This window comes from Corythoichthys intestinalis, chromosome 18, assembly GCF_030265065.1.
Source record: "Corythoichthys intestinalis isolate RoL2023-P3 chromosome 18, ASM3026506v1, whole genome shotgun sequence".
In the NCBI taxonomy this organism is placed as follows: domain Eukaryota; kingdom Metazoa; phylum Chordata; class Actinopteri; order Syngnathiformes; family Syngnathidae; genus Corythoichthys; species Corythoichthys intestinalis.
Genome location: NC_080412.1, coordinates 21,782,981 through 21,806,853, shown reverse-complemented (window position 1 = coordinate 21,806,853; position 23,873 = coordinate 21,782,981). Strand labels below are relative to the sequence as shown.

The 23,873-nt window shown below is 36.9% G+C and overlaps 1 protein-coding gene across 1 annotated transcript; it reads left to right on the top strand.

The window, feature by feature from the left end:
• Positions 1-4,186: 4,186 nt before the first annotated feature.
• nherf4b (NHERF family PDZ scaffold protein 4b) lies at positions 4,187-22,104 on the top strand. Its single transcript, XM_057821524.1, has 10 exons — positions 4,187-4,314; positions 6,434-6,492; positions 6,569-6,774; positions 8,732-8,936; positions 9,019-9,155; positions 12,387-12,591; positions 12,666-12,862; positions 18,978-19,166; positions 21,666-21,878; positions 21,969-22,104. The coding sequence occupies exons 1-10, from the start codon at positions 4,187-4,189 to the stop codon at positions 21,999-22,001; spliced, it is 1,572 nt and encodes a 523-aa protein (XP_057677507.1). The 3' UTR covers positions 22,002-22,104.
• The last annotated feature ends 1,769 nt before the right edge of the window (positions 22,105-23,873 follow it).

Sequence of the window (23,873 nt, the reverse complement as noted above, 5' to 3'; positions counted from 1 at the left end):
TTTCGGCCCTGGAATTTCATGCCTCAGACCGGCCCACTCATTTAAAATTATGTCATTATGCATACACGTGTTAAGTTCAGTGTTCTCTAAAGCCGTGTACTGTAATTCTGTGTATTCCAATTCAGTGCAGGTCATGGTTGTTTAACAAGGTGGCTTTATTTTAACAAGTGCAACACAACATATTTTGAACAAATTTAAAAATGGATTTAAAAAAAAACTATATTAAATGATACATTTGAAAAATAAATTAGGCCTGTCAAATGATTAAAATTTTTGATCGAGTTAATTACAGCTTAAAAATTAATTGTAATTAATCGCAATTCAAACCATCTATAAAATATGCCATATTTTTCTGTAAATTATTGTTGGAATGGAAAGATGAGACACAAGATGGATATATACATTCAACATAAGGTACATAAGGACTGTATTTGTTTATTATAACAATAAATCAACAAGATGGCATTAACATTATTAACATTCTGTTAAAGCGATCCATGGACAGAAAGACTTGTAGTTCTTAAAAGATAAATGTTAGTACAAGTTATAGAAATTTTATATTAAAACCCCTCTTAATGTTTTCGTTTTAATAAAATTTGTAAAATTTTCAATCAAAAAATAAACTAGTAGCCCGCCATTGTTGATGTCAATAATTACTTACACAATGCTCATGGGTGCTGAAGCCTATAAAATCAGTCGCACCCAAACGCCAGCGGAGGGCGGCAAAACTCCATAAAGCACAATTAACAAGTGGGCATGTCATTGTACTGTCATTTAAATCTGTCTGAGCAGGGCATGTGCGTTAATTGCGTCAAATATTTTAACGTGATTCATTAAAAAACCGCCCGTTAACGCGATAATTTTGGCAGCCCCAAAATAAATGAATAAATAAGACCTTTTCTGCAACATCAAATATTAACAAAATGAGTGCTTACAGATAAAACAAACATAGCAACATAACAATATGAAAAATAAAGAATACGTATTGCACATTGTAACAACTTCTAATGATACTATTATCCATTTTCCATTTCCACTTTAAAAACGCCACGTAATTGATTATATTAATTCTAATGTTCACTCGCTGAACGACATGGCAATCCTACCTTCCAGCTCTGCACCTGTTGTGTGTTCATTATGGCTAATGCTTGCTGCTACATATCCCTTGTGAGGTGCTACAAGAAGCCAAAGTTTCCACAATTACATATTGTCGTATCACACGGTGCAAGTTGCATTTTATTCGCCATCTGGCCTTACCACTTTCGTTGTAATCCTCTGTAGTTTGAGCAGCAAGGTCGTTGCATGAAAAAAATTAGCTATTTTCGCGCATTTTGCCGATTCTTTCACGAGTGCTTTTCTCTTTTTAATTCTTATTTTTCAGCGCCACCCTTGCTCTTTTTATCCATCCGAGCACCGAGATAGCAGCTAATTTGGCTCAATACAGACTACAATTAGGGGGCGGAGCTGCATGCTGTATTTTTCGTCTGCACACGTGAGGATGAGTCTGGAAAAAAAAATAATACTGTTTTTTTTTTTTTTTAAGACGGCCCACAGGGACAGCGGTAACAGAATGTAAGTTATACTCAGTGACACTGTCATAAATAAATACCAAACAAAAAATGATAACAGTGTAATTTTTTTTTTTTTTTTTTAATAAAACGCGGACCGGCCCATCTGGCCGGCCGGCCCTTCTGGAATCGTCCAGAAGCTCCCGATTAGTCACTCCGGGCCTGGTGTCATGTCATAATTACGGTGGTCTCATGACGCCACTGCCAAATAAAGTGTTACCAAATACCATAACTAACAATTCATGAAACAACTGGAACAGTAACTGAAGAAATAATTACAGCGGTTGGGCAAAATAACGGAAACACCTAACATTTTGGCACCATAATCATTGAACATAATTGTTAAAGGGTGGCATGAGGAACATTCTAATGAAGTTGAGCATCTCGTATGGCTGGCACAATCCCCAGACCGCAACATCATGGTGCATTTACCGTGAATTTTAAATATCGAATTAAGACATCGGTTTCCACCGCCATCGTCTCTAAAAGAGTTAGAGGGTGTTCCAACTGAACAATGGCTAAAAATTCCGGTAACACTTTATAATAACTATCCGTTTTACTAATTAATATATCATTAGTAAACTGTTGATAAATGATTTATGTTGATTTGTGAAGTATTTGTTAACAGTTTGTTAAGCATTTACAGGGTGTTCCAATATGGTTGACACCATTCTACAGTAAATGCCCATGCTAGTTGATGGATCTTAATAAAACTATATACACTTTATGTTGAAGGTCATAAGTTTTATTGGTTAAATATACAAAGAAAAGTACAAATATTTGTTGGTTCTATGGCAGATTTTCATAAATGTGCAACATGAGCGCTGCCTGCAAGATGCCTTATCAAAATGCCTTTTCTTTTGAAGTGAACGGCATTTCTTAACCTGAGAATACAAAAACTTGAAACGTTTCTACACAAACTGTGTTTCAGGTTAAGAACACCCTGTAAATGCTTAACAAACTGTTAACAAATACTTCACAAATCAACAATAAATCATTTATCAACAGTTTACTAATGGTAAAACGGATAGTTATTATAAAGTGTTACCAAAATTCCTTTGGAAACCATTCACAAGTTGTATGAATCAATGCCTCGGAGAATTGTGGCTGTAATTACCGCAAAAAGAGAACCTACACTATATTGAATTAGTTTTTGTTGTTTGTTTTTTCTAAGGTGTTTCCATTATTGTCCAATCCCTGGCGCACAGAACATGAATTTTGATTTTATTTACATCCATAGCCCTGCAATGCATGCTGGGAGGCATTTTGGACGACAAAAGTGTTCACAACAGGTGGCAGCAGAGGTTGACAGTCTCCCCTAATGGTACAGTGATTGCCAAATGAAGCTTCTTGAAGCAGTGAAGCTTTGTAGCGAATTGGCTCATAGCTTCATGGTGGTTCATTTGGTCTTAGGACAGTCTTATGATGCAGCTGTCAAATAAAGTTTTACCGGTTAATATCTTTTGGTGTAAATATCCAATACAACATTGAGGTCAGCTGCAGCTTATAGTCCAGTTCGGCTTATCTATGAAAAAAATGCAGTTTTTGTGTCAAATTTGGTGGGTGGCGGCTTAAAGTCAGGTGCGCCTCATAGTCCGAGAATTACGGTATTAGAAAATGGAAAAAACTAAACATGACTGTCAATCTCCCTCAGACTGGGGTTCCATGCAAGATCTAGCTAGTAGGGTTTCAATGATCCTAAGAATGGTGAGAAATCAGAAAAGAACACAGGATGAGCTGGTCAATGACTTTAAAGGAACTGGGAACCCCATTTCCAAAGTTACTGTTGGTAATACACTAAGAAGTCATGGTTTAAAGTCATGCATGGCAAAGAAGGTTCCCCTGCTTAAACCAGCCCATTTTAAGTTTATCAAGGACCATTTGGATGATCCAGAGGAGTCATGGGAGAAAGATATGTGGTCATATGAGATCAAAATGTATTTTTTTGGTCTAAATTCCTCTCATAGTGTTTGGAGGAAGATGAATGATGATCCCATAAACACCATCCCTACTGTGAAGCATGGAGGTCGCAACATCATGGTTTGGGGGTGATTTTATGCACATGGGAATGGATGACTGCACCATATTATGGAGAGGATGACCAGGACAATTTATTGTGAGATTTTGGGGAATAACCTCCTTCCTTTGGTTAGAACATTGAAAATCGGTCATGAATGGGTTTTCCAACATGACAGTGACCCGGAGCAGACACCCAGACTGACCAAGCAGTGGCTTCATAAAAAGCATATCAAGGTTCTGGAGGGGCCCAGCCAGTCTCCAGACTGAAACCCAATAGAAAATCTTTGGAGGAAGGTCAAACTCTGTGTTTCTCAGTGACAGTCCAGAAACCTGATTGATCTAGAGAAGATCTGTGTGGAGCAGTGGTGCAAAATCCCTGCTGCAGTCTGTGCAAACCTGGTGAAAAGTTACACGAAACGTTTGACCGCTGTAATTGTAAACATCAGCTATTGTATCAAAAATTGACATTAATTTTCTCAGGTGCTCAAATTCTTATTTGCAGCAGTATAAAACAAATAAATTGTTTAAAAAAAAAATCATACACTGTTTTTTCTGGACTTTTTTTTTAGATTGTCTCTCAGAGTGGACAAGCACCTACCATGAAAATGATATTCCCGCCCATCATGTTTAAATCGCAGGGTGTTGAAATACTTATTTTCCTCCCTTTAAACCAAGTGTGTCAAACATACGCCAAGGGCGCCAATCACGGGGTTGTTCTACCTGACAGGCATGTTGCAGCTCATTCATACTGTATGTACGGAATCACACTTTTATTTTGACATTAGCATCATAAAACCAGAGATTTTTTATTTGTGTGATCAAGTGCATGCACTACTGAACTTGGCTTACTTTTGTGTCCGCAGTCACATTCGGTCATTTGACCCCTCCCAGTCAAAATAGATCTAGCGCTGTCAATGAGTTAAAAAGGAAGAGACCCAAAGATACCACATAATCAACAGGCAGAGACCAATGAAGGAAGTGGCCTGGAAATGCCTTAAAATCAACAAGAAGGGGCCCAAAATCAACAGAAAGTACCCTAAAAATGCCCCATAATCAACAGGAAGTGGCCCAGAAATGCCCTAAAATATACAAGCAATTATCCAAAATTACAAGGAAGTGACTCAAAATTAACACTTTGGCTTCAAATGGCAACAATAGATGTCCAATCCACTCAAATTGGCAGGAGTTTCCGTGATACAGTGGTGCCTCTACTTACGAACATCTCTACATACAGAATTTTCATCTAAAGACACGCCTCAATGGGAAAATATTGCCTCTTGTTAAGAAAGAAATTTCAGGACATGAAAGGCAAAAATACAGAATGGCTGGTACTCGCAGCTCCCAGATTTTACTGAACGTAACATACTCATAGCTGCTCTGCCTTTGGCTATTGCCTAGCATTCCTGACATCCAATTGGCTAAGAGGGATCTCTACTGTATGCGTGTATCCCAGCATCCTTTTTATTCGCCCCTCGTGTTCTGACAGCTTTACATGAGTGTATTAACTTTTATACTTTACTCTTTTCTTGTTTTTTTTTACATTATGCACAACTCAGATTTTATGTTTATTGAGCAATAATCTATTTGTAACATTGTTACATGTTTTGATGCATTTTTATGCATTATAAAAGATTTATGTCTGAATTTTCGGAGGCTTGGAACGGATTAGGGTATTTACTTGGAAAACGTGTCTGTACTAAATTTTCAAGCTAAGAAATTACCGTATTGGCCCGAATATACGATGGTGTTTTTTGCATTGAAATAAGACTGAAAAAGAGGGGGTCGTCTTATATTTGCGGTCTAGACATTATACCCATTCACGAAGCTGGATGGCGCCAGATATCATTGATGCGATGTTCTGTCATGACAGATCTCAGCAGTCTAGAAATTATATTCATTCACGACGCTAGATGGCGCCAGATATCATTTAAGCAATGTTCTGTCATGACAGAGCTCAGATATCTCAAGTTTAACCAGTTGGCATTATTTTATTGCAATGTTTTTCCTTATTCAGATTTGTTTCAAGACTACAGTTACAGTTAGACTTCACTTTGATGGTTAATGCAGTTATTGCAATTTTGTTGTTTTATCACAATAGATTGGTTTACTTACATTTTACACTCACATTACAAGGGGGTGGCGTGTTGTGGGTCAGTGGTAGAGTAGTTGACCCCCAACCCAGAGGTTGTGGGTTCGATTCACTGCCCTGATGAACTCGCCTATGTATCCTTGAGCAAGATATTGAACCCCACATTGCTCCTGGTGCTTAGTCACCAGTAGGTAGATGGCAATGTACTGTAGAGCGCTTTGAGTGACTTGAAGTATAACACCATTTCAAAAACCAGTAGTCATTCATTTACAAATGTGATTCCACTTTTTAGTTTACATGTTTAAATGTTCGTGTATTAAGATTTGAATGAGGCAAAAATAATATGCTTCTTCTCTCAAATATATTGTTATAATCATTTGTTTCGGATGTACTGTAATTATCTTCTGTATAAAAATTCATTTCGTGTTCAAAAAGTCTTGTTTCAAACTTGAGTCTTGAAAAAGAGGGGGTCGTCTTGTAATCAGGGCCGTCTTTTATTCGGGCCAATACGATACTTCCAGAACCAATAAATTCATAATTAGAGGTACAACTGTATTTCAGTGCCATTGGCATTGAAAGTGCTGGACGTCCAATCCATTTTGACTGGGAGGGGTAAATGAACTTATGAACTTATTTAGCCAAAAAATAAACTGGTCCGGCCCACATTGGATCTTATTGCCATGAATGTGGCCAGCGAACCAAAAAGAGTTCAACATCCCTAATTTAAACAGTGCTTTGCCTCTGTCTTTCTGTGAAGGAACTTTACATTTAATCCTAAAGAGGGAATAGACAACCCAATAATGGTTATCACAGAAGGTAAGTATATTTCTGCGAGCTTTGAATATCCCACCGTGGAAAACGATTAAATTCTTGTTCAACACCTGACTTCCAGAGTCCACACCAACGCCACGTCTCTGTGTGCTAAAAAAGGAGAACGGGGAGTCCTATGGTTTTCATCTGAGAGTGGAATGGGTGAAACAAGGTCACATTATAAGGAAAGTGGTCTCTGGAGGGGTTGCATGGCGTTGTGGACTAGAGGATGGAGACAGGCTTCTTGAAGTCAACAATGCCTATGTAGACGATGTGCCTCACCAGGAGGTAAATAAATTGACTAGTGCTGCAACAATTAATCGATTAAATGAAGTAATTTGAATAGAAAAAAGCTTCGAAATACATTTTGCACCTTCGGATATTCGTTTAATTAAAATGGCGTTGTAATGGTTTGTTTTGAAAGTGTTTGCATTTATTTTTATTGATTTGGGTGGATACACTACCCTCTAGTGGCAACAGTGAATATGACATAACTTATTGAACATGGCTGAATACAGCTGCTCCCTGTTAAGACCAAAATAAGGCAATGTTTTTTTATTTTTTAAAAATTTTTTATGGATACGTACAGTGCATTTAGCCATTATTTTGTTTAATATGTGTTTGCACGATTTGTTAAGTGCATTGTAAAAAAAAAAAAAAAAAATTAGCATTTTATAGCATTTTAGCTAGCCGACTTTTGCTATGCAAGTCTTTTGTTGTTTTTAGATCCTCATTTATTTTATTTTATTTTTTTTATACCGTTTGAGGCTAAACTCGGGTATCTTATTTTTTATGTTCCTAATCCGATTACTCGATCATTCAAACTAACTAGTTCGTAGATTACTCGAGTACTAAAGTAATCGATAGCCGCAGCCCTAAAGTTGACGCTTAACGATAACGATTTTTGAATTACTTAATCATAATTAGGGCTGCAGCTATCGATTATTTTAGTAGTTGATTAATCTATCAACTAGTCAGGTCGAATAATCGAGTATTCGGATTAGGAACATTTAATGCATTTATTCTTATTTATTCGGGTGGATACACTACACTCTAGTGGCAACAGTGAATATGACATAACTTATTGAACATGGCTGAATCCAGCTGCTCCCTGTTAAGACCAAAATGAGGCAATGTTTTTTTTTTTTTTTTTATGGGTACGTAATTTAGTTTATAGGTAGAGTACATTTAGCCATTATTTTGTGGGAATATGTGTTTGTACGATTTGTTAAGTGCATTGTAAAAAAAAAGTTAGCATTTTATAGCATTTTAGCTAGCCGACTTTTGCTATGCAAGTCTTTTGTTGTTCTTAGACCCTCATTTATTTATTTAATTTTTATACCGTTTGAGGCTAAACTCTGGTATCTTATTTTTTATGTTCCTAATCCGATTACTCGATCATTCAAACAAACTAGGTCAAAGATTACTCGAGTACTAAAGTAATCGATAGCCGCAGCCCTAAAGTTGACGCTTAACGATAACGATTTTTGAATTACTTAATCATAATTAGGGCTGCAGCTATCGATTATTTTAGTAGTTGATTAATCTATCAACTTGGCCGGTCGAATAATCGAGTATTCGGATTAGGAACATTCAATGCATTGCAGAATAAATTTTAGGAGATGTAAAACATAGGTTTGCTAGCATTGCACTTTCAAAAGAGTATCAAATGTGAATACAAAATAAAATTTCCCGAGTATTTCTTTAAACTATGCAGAATTGCACTTTCATTTAAAAATAAATTAAAATACCTGAGCTTAGTCCCAAACTGTATGACAAAAAATAAATGAGAATCTAAGAACAATTGGCTAACTTGCATAGCAAAAGTCCGCTAGATTAAATGCTATAATATATATCTATAAATCGTTCACATATTGCCACAAAAAATGGCAAATACACCTTTTAATGAAATTACGAATGCATGAAAAAAAGATTAGCTCAAACAGAACTTATGTTGGCCTTAACACGGAGCAGCTGGATTCAGCCAGTTAAATGAGTTATGTCATATTCACTGTTGACATTCGATGGCAGTGTATCCACCAAAATCAATAAAACTAAATGCAAAACCCTTTCAAAACAAACCATTACAACACCAGTCTATTTAAACGAATATTCGAAGCAGCAAAATTTCATTTGAAGCTTTTTTTAAATCAAATTACTCGAGTTAATCGATTAATCGTTGCAGCACTAATCACAATTAATGCAATAACGTCCCACTAATTTTCCGGCTGAAATAACTTTTCAGGTAGCCAGAAGAATAAGGCTAAGTGGAAACCACTTATGCTTATTGGTTCTGGATGGGGAGGCGTATGAGAGGGCAGTCACCGAAGGGCATGGCCTGCGTGATCTTGTCAAAGCATATAAGGGTAAAGACTTTAAACAACCAAGACTTTGTCACATCCCCAGGCACCCTGTCTTGGGTCTGGGCATCAACTTCACACCTGTTGGAGGTACGTATGTAACACCACTCCTTGCACTCTCATGTCTATTGTTCATAACAAAAACTTGTTGGCTTCATCCATGTCTACGTAGCTGAAAAAGGTTGTTTCTCTGTCAACCTGGTGCCCGAAGGGCCAGCTGAAAAGGCTGGCGTACGCAAAGGGGATCGACTGGTGTGGATGAACGGAGCTGTGGTTTCAGATCTCACACACTCTGCACTCAGCAGAATGGTATAAACAGCTTTCTTGATACATAAAGATAAAGATCCAGAAGTAATTGGACAGTTACTTAATGATTTGGTTTGTAGTAAGGCCTTTCCAGCAATTTTCACATCAAGTATCACCTAAAAAATGACCAGTTCTACCATGAACAACAATAATGCTAAAAACTAAGTAATGATGTAGTATACAAAACAACTCAAATGTACTTACCGTATTTTTCGAACTATACGTCGCACCTGAGTATAAGTCGCACCAGCAAAAAAATGTGCAATGAAAAAGAAAAAAACATATACAGTATAAGTCGCACCGGAGTATAAGTTGCATTTTTGGGGGGAAATTTTATTTGGTAGAATCCAGCACCAAGAACAGACATGTCATCTTGAAAGGCAATTTAAAATACAATAGAGAACAACAGGCTGAATAGGTGTACGGTATGCTAACTTTAGATGACGCCGACCGGCCCACGGGTATTAAAGCCCGACGCAGCCCGAGCCCGATCAATTACCTTTATTTGCTTGCCCGAGCCCGAAAAAATCCGAAATTGTATTTTTTATTTGTAGGCACCAGCCCAAAAAAACCCCAAAATGTTGTTTTATGTTTTATTTGTGAGGACTCAGGAGAAGGAGGAAATGCGGGGATGCGATGCGTGGTTGCGTTTTGTGTGATCACATTTGTGATAATGCCGGTACATATATGCATAATGATAAAAAATTAAAGCTGGTCTTTTGTAATGAATTTTCCCAGTTAAACGAGACTGTAAGACGGATGTTCAAAAAACATATCTTTTCTATTTGTGTGTCTGTTCTAACAGGCGGATAGTGGATTTACATTTAATCTCCTCAAGTTGGCAGAAAAAAAAACCCCGCAAGGTTTATCAATGTTTAAATAGTCTACATATTTTTATGATCATTATAAATGCATTTACACAACAAAATAATGCTGGAAAAGTTTGTTAACTATATTTCTCGTATGAGACCAAACATTCGTTTACATTCAGCAAAGCCGACACAGTTTTCCGTATAGCACCTTCAACAATCAATTTGAATCCTTTCCATATCCCACTCCTACCGCAGTTGTTTGCTTTTCAATTCCCCTTCATTTAGTTTGTTTTTCCACTCCTATAGCTGCTCCACAAAGTAAATACCAGGATGCGCGCGAGGGGAAGATTGAAAAGAGAGTGAGGCCACTGCGTTCACGTGCGCAGGCGTGCACAGCGCCTTCTCTGTTTTATCCAAATTATTTATTTTATTTAACATCCATACATCGTTTTAGTATATATGTGAATATATATTTATTTTTTAAAAAAGTAAAGAAAATCCAGCCCGACCCGACCGTAAATAATCACACAGAAGTCGCTCCAGAGTATAAGACGCACCCTCTGCCAAACTATGAAAAAATTGTGACTTATAGTCCGAAAAATACGGTAATATACTATATGTATTAAATGTTCCCTCTAAGCTGCGCGCAAGCTCAATCGCACAATGCTTGCACATTCTCAGCGTACAAGAAAATATATGCAGCGCACAAAATAAAATTCAACAGAAAACCATTGTAGTGTCACGAAGACTACTGTCGTCGCCGCTGTGATGTGTCAGCGCGACACTCCTATTAGTGCGTTCGATACGGCAACGCGACGCTCCCATTGGTGGTTTACTACAGTGATGTCACAGATTACTTGATAAAGTAATTTAATTACTGATTACTGATTACGCCTGAAAAAGTAATCTAGTTACTTTACTGATTACTTTATTATCAAAGTAACTAAGTTACTTTAAAATTTATCAGTTACTTTTCTCACTTTAAAAATGACAACAGAAAAATGTCATCATATGAAATTGACTTTCCAATAATTCAGAATTTTTCACATAAAGCTCAATTTTTGAGTTAGCGGCATAGGCGGAGTTTGACTTTTGGGGCAGGGGGGGGCACAACATGTTGATGACCCCGAAACGTAGTGTCAGCAATAAAATTAACTTACAAGAATATTTATAATCATAATTTGACAATGAGTGTTTTTTTGTTTCCCATCATTCTTGAGGGGAATTCTAAATCAGGCTGCTTAGACGATACTTTTTGCTAAGATTGTCATCCATTGAATATGGTACGCCCGCCAGTGTCGTGCCAATGTAGTTACCCAAGTCAAAAAGTGTATCCCCTGGGCGGAGCCATATGGAGGTAGATTTGTGTCTTTATTATTCAACCCCCCAAAAATGTTGCTTCAATTAAAAAAAATGTGTTTGAATGCAAAAATAAATTTCGATCTCAATGTGTTTGAATGCAAAAATAAATTTGAAACCCAACCCCCACCCCCACCCCCCCAAAAATGCATGTGAAAGCTATTTTTCTTTCATTTTTTTTTTTTTTTTTTTAGTTGAAGTCAAGTATTTTTTGATTGAAGCAACTTTTTTGATTGAAGTAATGTTGATGTGTTTTTGGGCCACATTTTGGCAAGGACATTTGTGTCTATATTATTCAACGAAAAAATGAGTTGCTTCAAAAATAATATAGATTTAAAAAAAAAAAAAAAATCACTTCTATCAAAAAAAAGAAACATTTCAATCGTAGAAAAAGTTTTTGAATGCAAAAAAATATTTGCGATTGAAAAATTTGCATTTGAACACTTAATTTTTCATTGAAAAAGTTTTCTTTGATTGAAGCAATCTTTTTTGTGTTTGGCCCATATTATGATTAGGATATTTGTGTCTAAATCATTCAATTCCACAAAAAGTTGCTAGATTAAAAAAAAAAAAAGTTTTCGGTCAAAGAAAAAAATATTTTTGAGAATATTTTTTTTCACATCTGATGTTGCTCACAGTGGTCCACGGTGTGCTCAGGCAGACACATGAAAAATTAGAGGGAACGTTGAATGTACTGTAGTGGATTTAAAAGATGATCAAAGCAGTTTGAACGTTTAATTTAGATAATCACGAGAGGTAGTCTGTGAACTATGAAACTCTTTTATAAGTTTTGATTTCCTGTTTTTGAATGTTTCCTGCTGTTTACAACTGGTTGGAAACTTTCAGTATTCACATTCCTCACTGCATCGGCTGCAGTATTTAAAAGCAAAAGTGTACACTCATTACATCTTTGTTTTATTTAAAAAAACACTGAACCATAATAATGTAAAATATTAAAATTATTAAATTATAAACACGTTAGTGACCAATGACCTCTGGAATTACTAGTATAAACAAAATTCCAGTGAAAGGTAATGCAATTTATGATATGATTTGGTTATAGATAAAAAAATGCGGCGATTCCATCACCATCCTAGTGATTGACAGCGAGAGTGAGAAGAAGTACACTCAACTAAGGATGCCCATACTCCCTATTATGGCGGTTCCGCACAACCTACCCTTTAGAGCTAGAAAATTAGACTTGGATTTGGCACCTGAGGGCTACGGTTTCCTCCTTCGCTTTGAAAAGGCGTCATCAGGGCGTACCGGTAATAGCTCAAAAACTCAGTTCATCCTAACACGGTGTTAGTCTGTTCTGTAACGATTTATTCATATGCTACAGCTCATGTACTGCGTAAGGTGGACGCTGGGAGTCCAGCAGAAAGGGCTGGAGTGCGGGATGGCGATGTGTTGCTGGAGGTCAACGGAGAGTCTGTAGAATTGTTGCAGCATGACGAGATTGTGACAAGAGTGAGAGAGAGTGGCCAGCAGATCTCAATTACCACAATTATTCCACGGGGCCATGAGTTTTACACAAAGGTTGGTATATAATTTTGTTTTATGGTACTTAATACAAGGGTCTTAAACTCAATTTATCTGATTTGAATTACGTTTTAATCAAGTAACTAATTCAATAACGCTAATTTGCTTTTGCTAACTTCTTGAATAAACACTGCTGAAAATTGCCATTCGTCTGAGCCATGCCAGCTTGGAATGTGACTGAAAAACAAAAAGCAACACGTCACTTCCGCTCATATTCATGACATTAGCTACTGTTGCTATGGGGGGACATGCCACCGTTTGTCCCTAATAAGAAATGAATGGAAATCGTGTACGAAGGAGATGTTTACAGAGCTTAACCTACCAATTCTCTCCGAAAATGATGTCCCTGGTGCCAAATTCACTGGCAAAGATGCGGAAGAACATAAAAATGTTCAGTTAAAGAGATGGCTTGAGTGTCGAAAGCTGAAAAAGACGGAAAAAAAAAAAGGAAAAAAAATACGAGGCGACCTAAGCATAGCCTTAGCTTTTTTATCGACGAGACTGACAATGACATTCTCCTGTTTCAACAAGCTATCCTTTACCACCAGCCCTGTCTTTCTTATATATTATATCCTCTGGTTGTCCTACGTCTCTGACTGTTCTTGGGGGTAATTTAGTTAGTTTTGTGTAGCGATCGCAAATGCTACTCAGTGACAGCCAATGAACACTTTTAATTTTTTCATTGAGAACAAATCTTCATTCTATAATCTATTTAACTTTCCCTTACTAAAGTTGTTTTTTTTTACAACAGAAAAGGTAACAGTGGCAGTCAGATACCATTTTAATTCTTTTCAGGTCATTCTTTGTCAGACAGAAGCAGCACGGCACAACGTCACGTTAAAAAATTAATTAAAAATATCAAAATGGCTTACCTCTTTGTCCTCTGAAGGACCGTTCCAACCCAAGAAAATGTTTACTGCATATGAAATGTGAATGGATTCACTGAGCTGCCGTTAAAAGTCAGCGCAAGTTGATTCATTCTTCACATTTTTCCTCCGAGTTTTTGGTTTCGGGAAACGTATGAAGAAATCCTTAATGTGTCGTAATGTCTAGAGTCGTTTTTACAACTTCCAAAAAAGCAATGTGTGATCGGCATGTTCGTTTTTGAAAGATTACCGAAGAAAAGTAGCAGAATTCACATGGTTTCTATGTGAGGGCAGGTCTATAATGTCCCACTTTTGCCTTACTTCTGCTTTACTATGCGACGTCACGGTCTAAAAGTAGCATGCGGGCGGTACGCCATTCAAATGAAGTTGGAACAGCGCTCAGTTCAAAAGTTTGCCTCTAGGGTTGCATTAGTGCGTGTGGCATGGGCAGCGTGCACATCTGGAAAGACATTGTCAATGAATAAAGGTATATTCAGGTTTTGGAGAAACTTATGCTTCCATCCAAGCACCATTTTTTCATGGATGCCCCTGTAAGCATGTGCCGGTATGAGATTCTGACGGTATGATAACCTTAAGCCAAAATATCACGGTTTCGCGGTATCAAGGTATTGCAATTACAGCTCTAAAATGTGTTACTTTGAGATATCTGGGTTGAAAAAAACTTTTTTTCCATTGAACAGTGTTATTATTTTTCAAATTATATTAGCAAATTGGAACATGACTATAATGTTAATATATATATATATATATATATATATATATATATATATATATATATATATATATATATATATATATATATATATATTCATTAAAAAAAGTCAAATAAATGCAGTCCTTTAGGATCATGTTTACATTATACACCAGGGGTCCCCAAACCTTTTCCTGTGATGGCCACATTAACTTTTTCCTTCTCTGATGAGGGGCCGTTTGTAACAGAAAAAGTGCGACGATTGCATGAGTGCCTAAATGTAAAAATTTACTGTTTTTCAGAAAGCCACAATCAAATAACCCTTTCTGAATTCTTCACGGAACAAAAGTAAATAAAATAAAAATAATAATAATATAATATAATATAATATAATATAATATAATATAATATAATATAATATAATATAATATAATATAATATAATATAATATAATATAATATAATATAATATAATATAATATATATAGGGCTGTCAAAATTATCGCGTTAACGGGCGGTAATTAATTTTTTAAATTAATCACGTTAAACTATTTGACGCATTTAACGCACATGCCCCGCTCAAACAGATTAAAATGACAGCACAGTGTCATGTCCATTTGTTACTTGTGTTTTTTTTGGTATTTTGTCACCCTCTTTTGACGCTTGGGTGCGACTGATTTTATGGGTTTCAGCACCATGAGCATTGTGTAATTATTGACATCAACAATGGTGAGCTACTAGTTTATTTTTTGTATGAAAATTTTAAAAAATTTTATTAAAACGAAAACATTAAGAGGGGTTTTAATATAAAATTTCTATAACTTGTACTAACATTTATCTTTTAAGAACTACAAGTCTTACTATCCATGGATCGCTTTAACAGAATATTAATAGTGTTAATGCCATCTGTTGATTTATAGTTATAATAAACAAATACAGTACGTTGAATGTATATATCCGTCTTGTGTCTTATCTTTCCATTCCAACAATAATTTACAGGGAAAATATGGCATATTTTATAGGTGGTTTGAATTGCGATTAATTACGATTAATTAATTTTTAAGCTGTGATTAACTCGATTAAAAATTTTCATCATTTGACAGCCCAAAATATAATATAATATAATATAATATAATATAATATAATATAATATAATATAATATAATATAATATAATATAATATAATATAATATAATAACACTATTAATTAAATAGATAATAACCAAATCACCCTCTCCGGGTTCTTCACAGAAAAAAGCCAGGAAATGAATAAGACTATAGAAAAAAAAAAAAAAATTGTTCACGGGGCCAGACAAAATGTGGAGGCGGGCCGTATCCGATTCGATTACGATTCAGAGGCTACTATTCGATTATAAATCGATTATTGATGCAGCCCCAGCTATTAGGTGCTTTTAATGTTTCGTAGATTAGTTACAAAAATTGTTCAAAAATCCTCTCAGGCTTAAATAAACGACTATTTCAGTATCAAGTTAACAGTTCAAAACAGTAAATAAAATATTCAGGTGCCCATTCTGTATCAGCAGCTTTGCACTACATTCAATTGATTTATTACTGTGAATCAACAGTTAAAGTAGTTAAAATTGCTCCCGTTATTCCATAAATTCCCTTCTGTCTACTGTCGACATGTTAAAATTTTAAAACTGTTTCATCATTTAAAGATAGAGTCAAGTCAAAATTTTGCCGATTTAGGAGTATTTTAGATAAAAAGTTAATTAGCTTTGCTCGGAAAGTTCGCTACAGCAGCCTTCCAGACAAGTCTACTGCTTTAAGATGGCGGCTGTTTACTAATGCCAGCGAGTCTGTCATTTCGCATCTAGTTCTTTATACATGTTATATCTACCCAGGGGTTAATTTGAGCCGGATCTTGTTCCGGCAAGATCCGGCACCTCTTGATTTTTGCCTCCCCGTGTTCCGGGACTTATTCGGGCAGATCCGGGACCTCTCGTGCATATAAAATAATAGTAATATAAAACCGTTGGGGGGAAAAGAAGGAGACGAGTCGTTGATGGCTTTCTCCACTTTATTGTGGCAACAATAAGAAAACGGTAAACAAAATAATTGCAGACTGCCGCCACATTTGACCGCGAGCTTTTGCTTCTCGCTCGTCTCTCCCTCGCTTCCTACTAAACATAGCTCTCCAGTCCCAACTTTTCTTAAACGGATTGTGCATAGTGTCTTGTTTTGAGCTTTTTCTTGACAAAGGTATCGAACACACGATGTGTTGACAACTTTGTTTCTTTATTAACACATGGAGCTAACAGTACGAACACAGCTTGGGGCTCTCGGCAGGCTGTGCTTTTCTATCGCACTCACTCATCACGTGACCAAAACAACAGTAACATTGCGTGCACTTCAGGGTGCCTCGGAAAACATTATATCAGAATATTACACATAGTTACGGACATTACAGTATAAAATATTAATATGCATAAATTCATTTACAGAACAAATCCCAAAAATTGCATGTTGTTTATAACAATTTTACATCATTTGAAAGAGTCGGAGATTTGTTGAAGCACTGTAAAGCTGGACCAACAAATCACGCCCCTAAAAAAAAAAAAAAAAAAAAAAAAAATTGCGGCATCTGGGGAGCAAGCAGCCAGGATCAAACGGTATTTCAACATGCCAAAAAGACAGTTGCATTTACTGTTTTTAAAAAGAAAGAAGATGGTTCAAAACGAGTCAGAAAAGCACATAGAAAAGAAAAAAAAGGAAAGTCCCACAGCATGGCAAGTGGGCATTTGCATTTTGTTTTCAGCACCATTTTCTGCATATGTTCCGGGACCTGTACCTGTGCCGTCATCCCTGCGCTGTTATATGTACTTTGCGTTTCGGCGCCTTATGATTTACAAATTAAGCACTGCATCTACCGTAGCATTATGTGGGCGTAGTTTGTAGCGGCTGTCGGCCCCAGCCAGGTATTATTGTGTTTTTTATCTAGTGGCATGAGTTGAGCCAAAGCCGTAAGTTGAGCTTGATGTTTACTCTCAGTCCGTTCCTCATTGCGTCCCAAAGACCGCGCTGTTTTCTAGTTCCGCTTTACTTGGCATATTTTGAATTTGGATGTTTGTGAATCGTTCTCGAATCTTCCACGCCTGAATCCCAAATGATCTAAGAATCGGAAATTTCGCACACTTCTAATATATGGCGGAAAACACAGACAAGACTGAAAAAGCCGTTTCTGCTCTTGCACTCCTCTTTAAAAGAAACTGCTGTATTTTAAGCCAAAAGAACTGTTGTGTTAGAATAGAACAATATGTTTATATGCTGCCATAGCAGATTTATGGCGCATGAAGCCCCCAAAATATTTTTTATTTGTCCGTTTTACCCTGGAAACCCTAGTTTACAGACGTTGCTCAACCGCTTTTGTTTCAACCCAGCCATGAAACAAAGGTAATTAATTATAGTTATTATTCAAAATGTATGTAATTTTTAGCTTACAATCATTAATTGATGTCTAATTTTTCGTTTAAAAAAAAAAAACTATTCACTCGCATATTTTAAACTTTTAAACAAATGACGTCACAATGAAAATAATGGTGTCTGTAAAAAAAAGTCACGGATATCTACTTCATAACTATCGCTTAATAGTTTTGTTTTTTTTTTTTGCTACAGTCTTATTTTCTCCGATGTTAGATGATAAATAATCGATCCAAACAAAGAAAATTGAAAAATAAAATGTTTAAAAGGGTAAATATATGAAAAACAAAATCTCGACTACTCCTTGATGTCTGCGATTTCTGCATCGCGTCCCTTGTTATATTACATTGTTTCACCAATAAAATCCCCCAAAAATCCTGCTTTGGCCATTCACAGCTCTGTCTTTACACTCAGTGATACATGCTACATGGAGTTTTTGGATCGAAACAAGGTAAGTTCGCGATAATAGCTCGTTAAAGTCATGGCGTCTGTAATTCTGCTCTCGTGGCCTCTCACCTCCAGATAGGTGACTGTTAAAAAAACTTTTTTTTTTTTTAAATGTCCTCCTGTTCAAAAATTTTCTTCCTCCAGAAAATTGAGATTTTAAGCTTTCCAATGATGTCATGCATATCGGACAATTTTGAGTGTTGGCCAAATTGGGGGTCTCAGAGCAGAACTTCAAGTCACCTGAGTGTTTTCCGCCACATATGTGCAAATTTTGGTGAGTTTTCGAGTATGTTAAGGCCCCTAAATTGGCCATTTTCTTTTGCCCAAAAAAAGGAATAATAATCATTTGCTTTCCAATAGGGCTCTCGCACCACTTAGTGCTCGGGCCTTAAGATAATTAGAGGGGGAAACTAATTTTAAACTAAATAACAAACTATAGTGGAAAATCCAAAACTGCTATCGTTTTGGCACAGGTGCACTAACACTTTACTTGATGCCAAGTAAGGGGCCGCAAAATACTGTCCTGTGGACCGCAATTTGCCCCCGGGACACAAGTTTGAGACCACTGGTTAAATACAACCAAAATATCTGTAAATATCAGCCGAAAATCACATTGACCCTTTCTACTTGGTTTAACGCTGTTGCAGTTAGGTCTATCGCCTCTCCTCTTCTGTGAAGATGCCAACATTCAACCAGTCAACGCATCAGAAAATTGTCTACAGAATGATACAGCAGGTTCATCTAAGCCTAGGCTCTGTTCTGTTCAAAGAGGAAACTTGGGTTTTGGCTTCAACCTTGGCTGTATCCCACAGTGTCCCGGAACCTTCATCAGTCAGGTAAAGTTGAACACATCACCTTTTAACAAGGGCGTAGGTTTGCATAGGGACGGTAGGGACATAACACGACCAACTTTTCAGGATACTGAAATTGTCCCCACCAACTTTTAAGCAACCTTATTTGCATTATTGGGTGATTCAAAATGAATGTGCCAAAATCATAACGCAACATGTCAAACATGAAAAACATTACAAAACTCTAGCTTGGACACATGTGTTGAACATCATTTCAAGTTTTACACATTAATTTATTATTTTTGGCTCTATGGCTCTCTCTAAAATGTGTATTTACTGCTATCCTGTGGCAAACACATGACATGACATACATTTATTATTACGTACACTGCTGGCCAAAAGTATTGGCACCCATGCAATTCTGTCAGATAATGTTCAATTTCCCCCAGAAAATGATTGCTATTACAAATGCTTTGGTTGTAATATCTTCATTTATTTTGCCACACTGGGTACTTGTAAGTAGTAGTTTGTAGTAATAGTAGTAGTAGTTTGAGCACTTATAAAACATGGAATACAACTTGAAATGATGTTCAATTCAATTTCATTTGTATAGCCCTATATCACAAGGTTGTCTCAAAGGGCTTTGCAGAGGCAATATGATACACAGGCAGAAACAGTAGATGAATTAATAAAGTTCAAGTCCTGGGCATCCCCCATCCTTAGACCCTCCATGTCGGCAAGCGAAAAACTCCCAAAACCCTTTGGGAAAAATGAGAAACCTTGGGGAGAACCACAGTCAGGAGAGATCCACTCCCAGGACCGATAGACAAGATGCACCAGGACTGCTAATGGGAATTAGACGATCGAGTTACTGTTTGTAGAGATGCAATGAAATGAAGAAACAAGAGGAGGTCGATCTAGCCAGATGAGACGGGGGTGGGGGGGCAACGAGGAAGTCCATCCAGCCAGGGGTCAGGATAGTCAGGAGGCTGCGGCTGAAAAATAGCCTCCCCCCTCTGGGGAAGGGGGAAAGGGGACACCGGGTGACTAGTGATGAACAGACTAGTCAACTAGATGTTAAAATTAGAAAAGAGAAATAAGGTAAGACAAATGGTAAGTAGAGTGAGGAAAAGGGGATAGGACTCATTGGCTGAACTTCCCCCAGCGTTATAGCTTCTAGTGCAGCTTAGACTGAACTGTGAGTCTAGTCCGATTTCAACTAGCCTGACCATAAGCTCTGTCAAATAGGAACATTTTTAGTCTACTCTTAAATGTACAGACTGTGTCGGCTTCTTTAATACTAGCTGGAAGCTGATTCCATAAGACCGGAGCTTGTAAGCTAAAGGCTCTAGCTCCTACTGTACTTTTAGAGACCCTGGGAACTACCAGTAGACCTGCATTCTGAGAACGGAGTGTTCTGTTGGGGCAGTATGGAACCAGAGCATCGGTGAGACAAGATGGCCCCAAACAATTAATGGTCTTAAATGTAAAAGGGAGGATTTAAAATTCAATTAAAAGGGCCTGGAGCACAGTTAGTTAGTTAGCACAGGACGCATAGTTCAACACATGCGTCCAAGCTAGAGTTTTGTGATGTTTTTCATTTTTGACACGTTGTGTTATGATTTTGGCACATTCATTTTAAATCACCCGATAGGTCATTTAGATTGTCTTCCTATATGTTGTAAGGATATAATTAACCCTACCATTATTAAATGACTCATTTTCATAATGTTCAGACTTACATTTACCCTTCTTCACTTGCTGAATGTGCCTGTCCACCCCCCCACCACCCCTCAAACACACATTTAATTGGCTGATGACTTGGATTGATTTAAAATTCATTTATTTTCTACTATATTTATTTAGAAAAGGTTTTTATTTGCAGCCTACGCAAACATTTTTTTTTCTTCACATAATAATACATTAATCATAATCGAGGTAAAAACTTTTATTTTGTTGAGTTTGGCTGTATTTGTGGACAGAAGAAGTAGTGTTTTACCTGAACGAAGGCTCCATTTTTATTATAGCTTGACTAAGAAGTTTTTTCAGTTATATTTAATTCCTTTATTGCGACAGATAATGTTGAGTTGTCTTAAGACAAATCCTAATATATTTTGCATTCCTGGACAGTTAAGAGATTATTTACAAGTTTGTAATTATGGTGCATGTTAATATAATTTAAGTTCAAATATTGCAATTTCAATTTGCTAATAAAATCAGGTCATTTATTTTGGAAGTTTTCAAAATGTTTCTTTAGCAGTTTTGAATCGAACAGGGGGGTTACTAGATAGGATACACGTGAAAGTATAAATCAATACAGATTTTTTTTTTTTTGCATTATTATTATTAGGTTCCTATTCATGAGAAATGTAGCCCTGACCTTAGTTCAATAATCTATTTGGTCTTATTAATTTCCCGTCCCCAGTAAAAAATTTACATGCAGTTTATGCCGTTATATCGTCCCTACCAATGTTGACACCAAACCTACGCCCTTGCCTTTTAATGACACATTCACATAGATATAATATTTGACCTATTTTGCAGGTGACCCCAGGGAGCCCAGGGGATAAATCAGGACTAATAATGGGTAATATAGTGATGGAAGTTAATGGGAAAAATGTGGAAAAACAATATCTGGAAGATGTGATTATGCTTGTAAAGGAAGGAGGGCCATGTCTTTCCTTACTTGTCAAGGATAAAGCGGACTGCGGGAACTTGAATAAAGAACAGATCGCAGTTGAGATCACCAGCAGTGAGGTGACGACATTCATGAAGCAACAAAAGCATGGCCTCTAGCTCTGCTTCCCTAAGTGTACAGCACTGATATTTCTTTTTCCGACTCAACAGGGAGAAGAAGAAACAGAAGTGTCACACTTGTGAAATGACTTAAAAAGCCAAGACAACACTCCATACTGTGCTCCTTTTGACGGGACTCTAAACTACCGAAATTCCATTATTCTAACAGTATTAAAATTGACTAAACAATCAATATGAAAGATTTGCATGCAATTCACTTATGCACATATTCAAAACAAATGGTTTGACCATTTTACCATGTCAGTTTTGTATTAAAAGACAATCATCTTTGTGAAATTGTGCCATAAGCTACAGAGTATTAGAAAGCATAATACATACTGGTATGGAGTGTTTTAAAGATTTATGTTTATGTGTAATTTTTAAAAAATCTATTGTAATTTTTAATCATACAGCAGCATTTAAAGTGCCTGTGACATGAAAAAGAATGTTTATTTCATGATACACGCGGTATTTTATGCTCCTGAATGAAATGGACCGCTTGGATGTGTGTGGAAGCGATCGCTATATTTATTTAGTTTGAATCCCGCGCCATGAAAATGAGTGACTTCTGGCAACAGTCTCGATTTGAGAAAGAGGGCGCTGTGATGTGTACGGAGGAAGGAGTCCTCTTCACTATACAGCAGTACTTTTGGATGAGAAGGACTAAGGATTCAGCTGATTTTGCGGATTAATACGTTTATTTTCCGCATCACGCCAGCCAAACGGCTGCAGAAAAATCTTGCTGTAAGAGGGAGAGGCGTGTGCGCCTTTTTGGGGTTTCAAAAGGTTCCCATTCACCGGTGGATATTGGCCAAAACAAGGCCTACTACTGTGGGACAATGGGACTTACGAGGAAGTGAGTAAACATCGTGTTTTGTATTATGTCAAATACTGGGATCATTTTAATATGTAGGTGGCTTGCATTTTGTGGCTGACATGCTCCTTGTCCCCTCGGCCGACGACCGGCTGCTTGTCGCACAACCCCCTGCCGGGAGAGCACTATACTCGGCTTATTCCCCTCTTCGTATGCCCGGTGTTCTGTCAAATTTTTGGACCAATCAGAAATTGCAACTTTGAGTTAAAAATAGCCGAGAATACAGCGATTACCAAGTAAATCCCTACAAACTTTCTTTAACCCTTTAACACCGAACGTGTCGGATGCGACACGTTTACGCATATCATCTTTGAAGCCTCGTAACGCTGTAATTACGTCACGCACATGCCCCTGGTTGCTCTCATTTGAAAGTACGGAAGTTGATGTCCACACCAGTTTTTATTTGAAGTCAATCGACCAATTAAAACGGGAGATAATGTCATTTGAGTTTTATAGTTTTATTGCACTCATAAATATGCATTAAAACGCTGCATGGACCATGTGTCTATCTCCATATTTCCACAATTTCTTGTCCTTCTTCAAAACCGAAAGCAGCACAAAAGACTACATATCCCAAGAGCCGTTGTGATGTCAAGAAGGACGAACCTAATGTGAACATTTTTAATAAATTGCCGAGCTAGGCGCCAACTAAGGAAAATGAGGCATGAACACCGGTTGGATTGCGCGAGCGACTTTGAAACGCGCAGAATGAATCGAAAACTAAATTTAGCGCAGGCTAATGCATTTTTTCATTAACTCATGGAATAGGATGAGCTGTATTTGTCGTTGTTTTCCTCGGATTAGTCAGCGTCTCGGCGAGTAGAAGTGACAGCAGCGCTCAAACGGCGGAAGAGTAGGCTGTGTGACATTGTATGTGACGCAGCTCAGTGACCTGTTCAAAAACAAACTTTATTGAGTGCGCAAAAAAAAAAAAAAAAAACTATATTGGGTCGCAAGCCTGAAAAAAATGAATTGAACTGAACTACTTGTCAATATTTAAAATACTTTTCAATGTTATATATATATATTTTTCTTCACTATGAATATTTTCAATTTTTATATAGATGTGTGTTCGAGAAACT

Excerpts from the sequence above, each read along its gene's own strand:
- nherf4b (XM_057821524.1), top strand. The coding sequence starts at position 4,187 with ATGAAAATGATATTCCCGCCCATCATGTTTAAATCGCAGGGTGTTGAA. Across the intron at positions 9,156-12,386 it reads ACTCTGCACTCAGCAGAATG|ATAAAAAAATGCGGCGATTC; the intron begins GTATAAACAGCT and ends ATTTGGTTATAG. Across the intron at positions 12,592-12,665 it reads GGCGTCATCAGGGCGTACCG|CTCATGTACTGCGTAAGGTG; the intron begins GTAATAGCTCAA and ends CATATGCTACAG.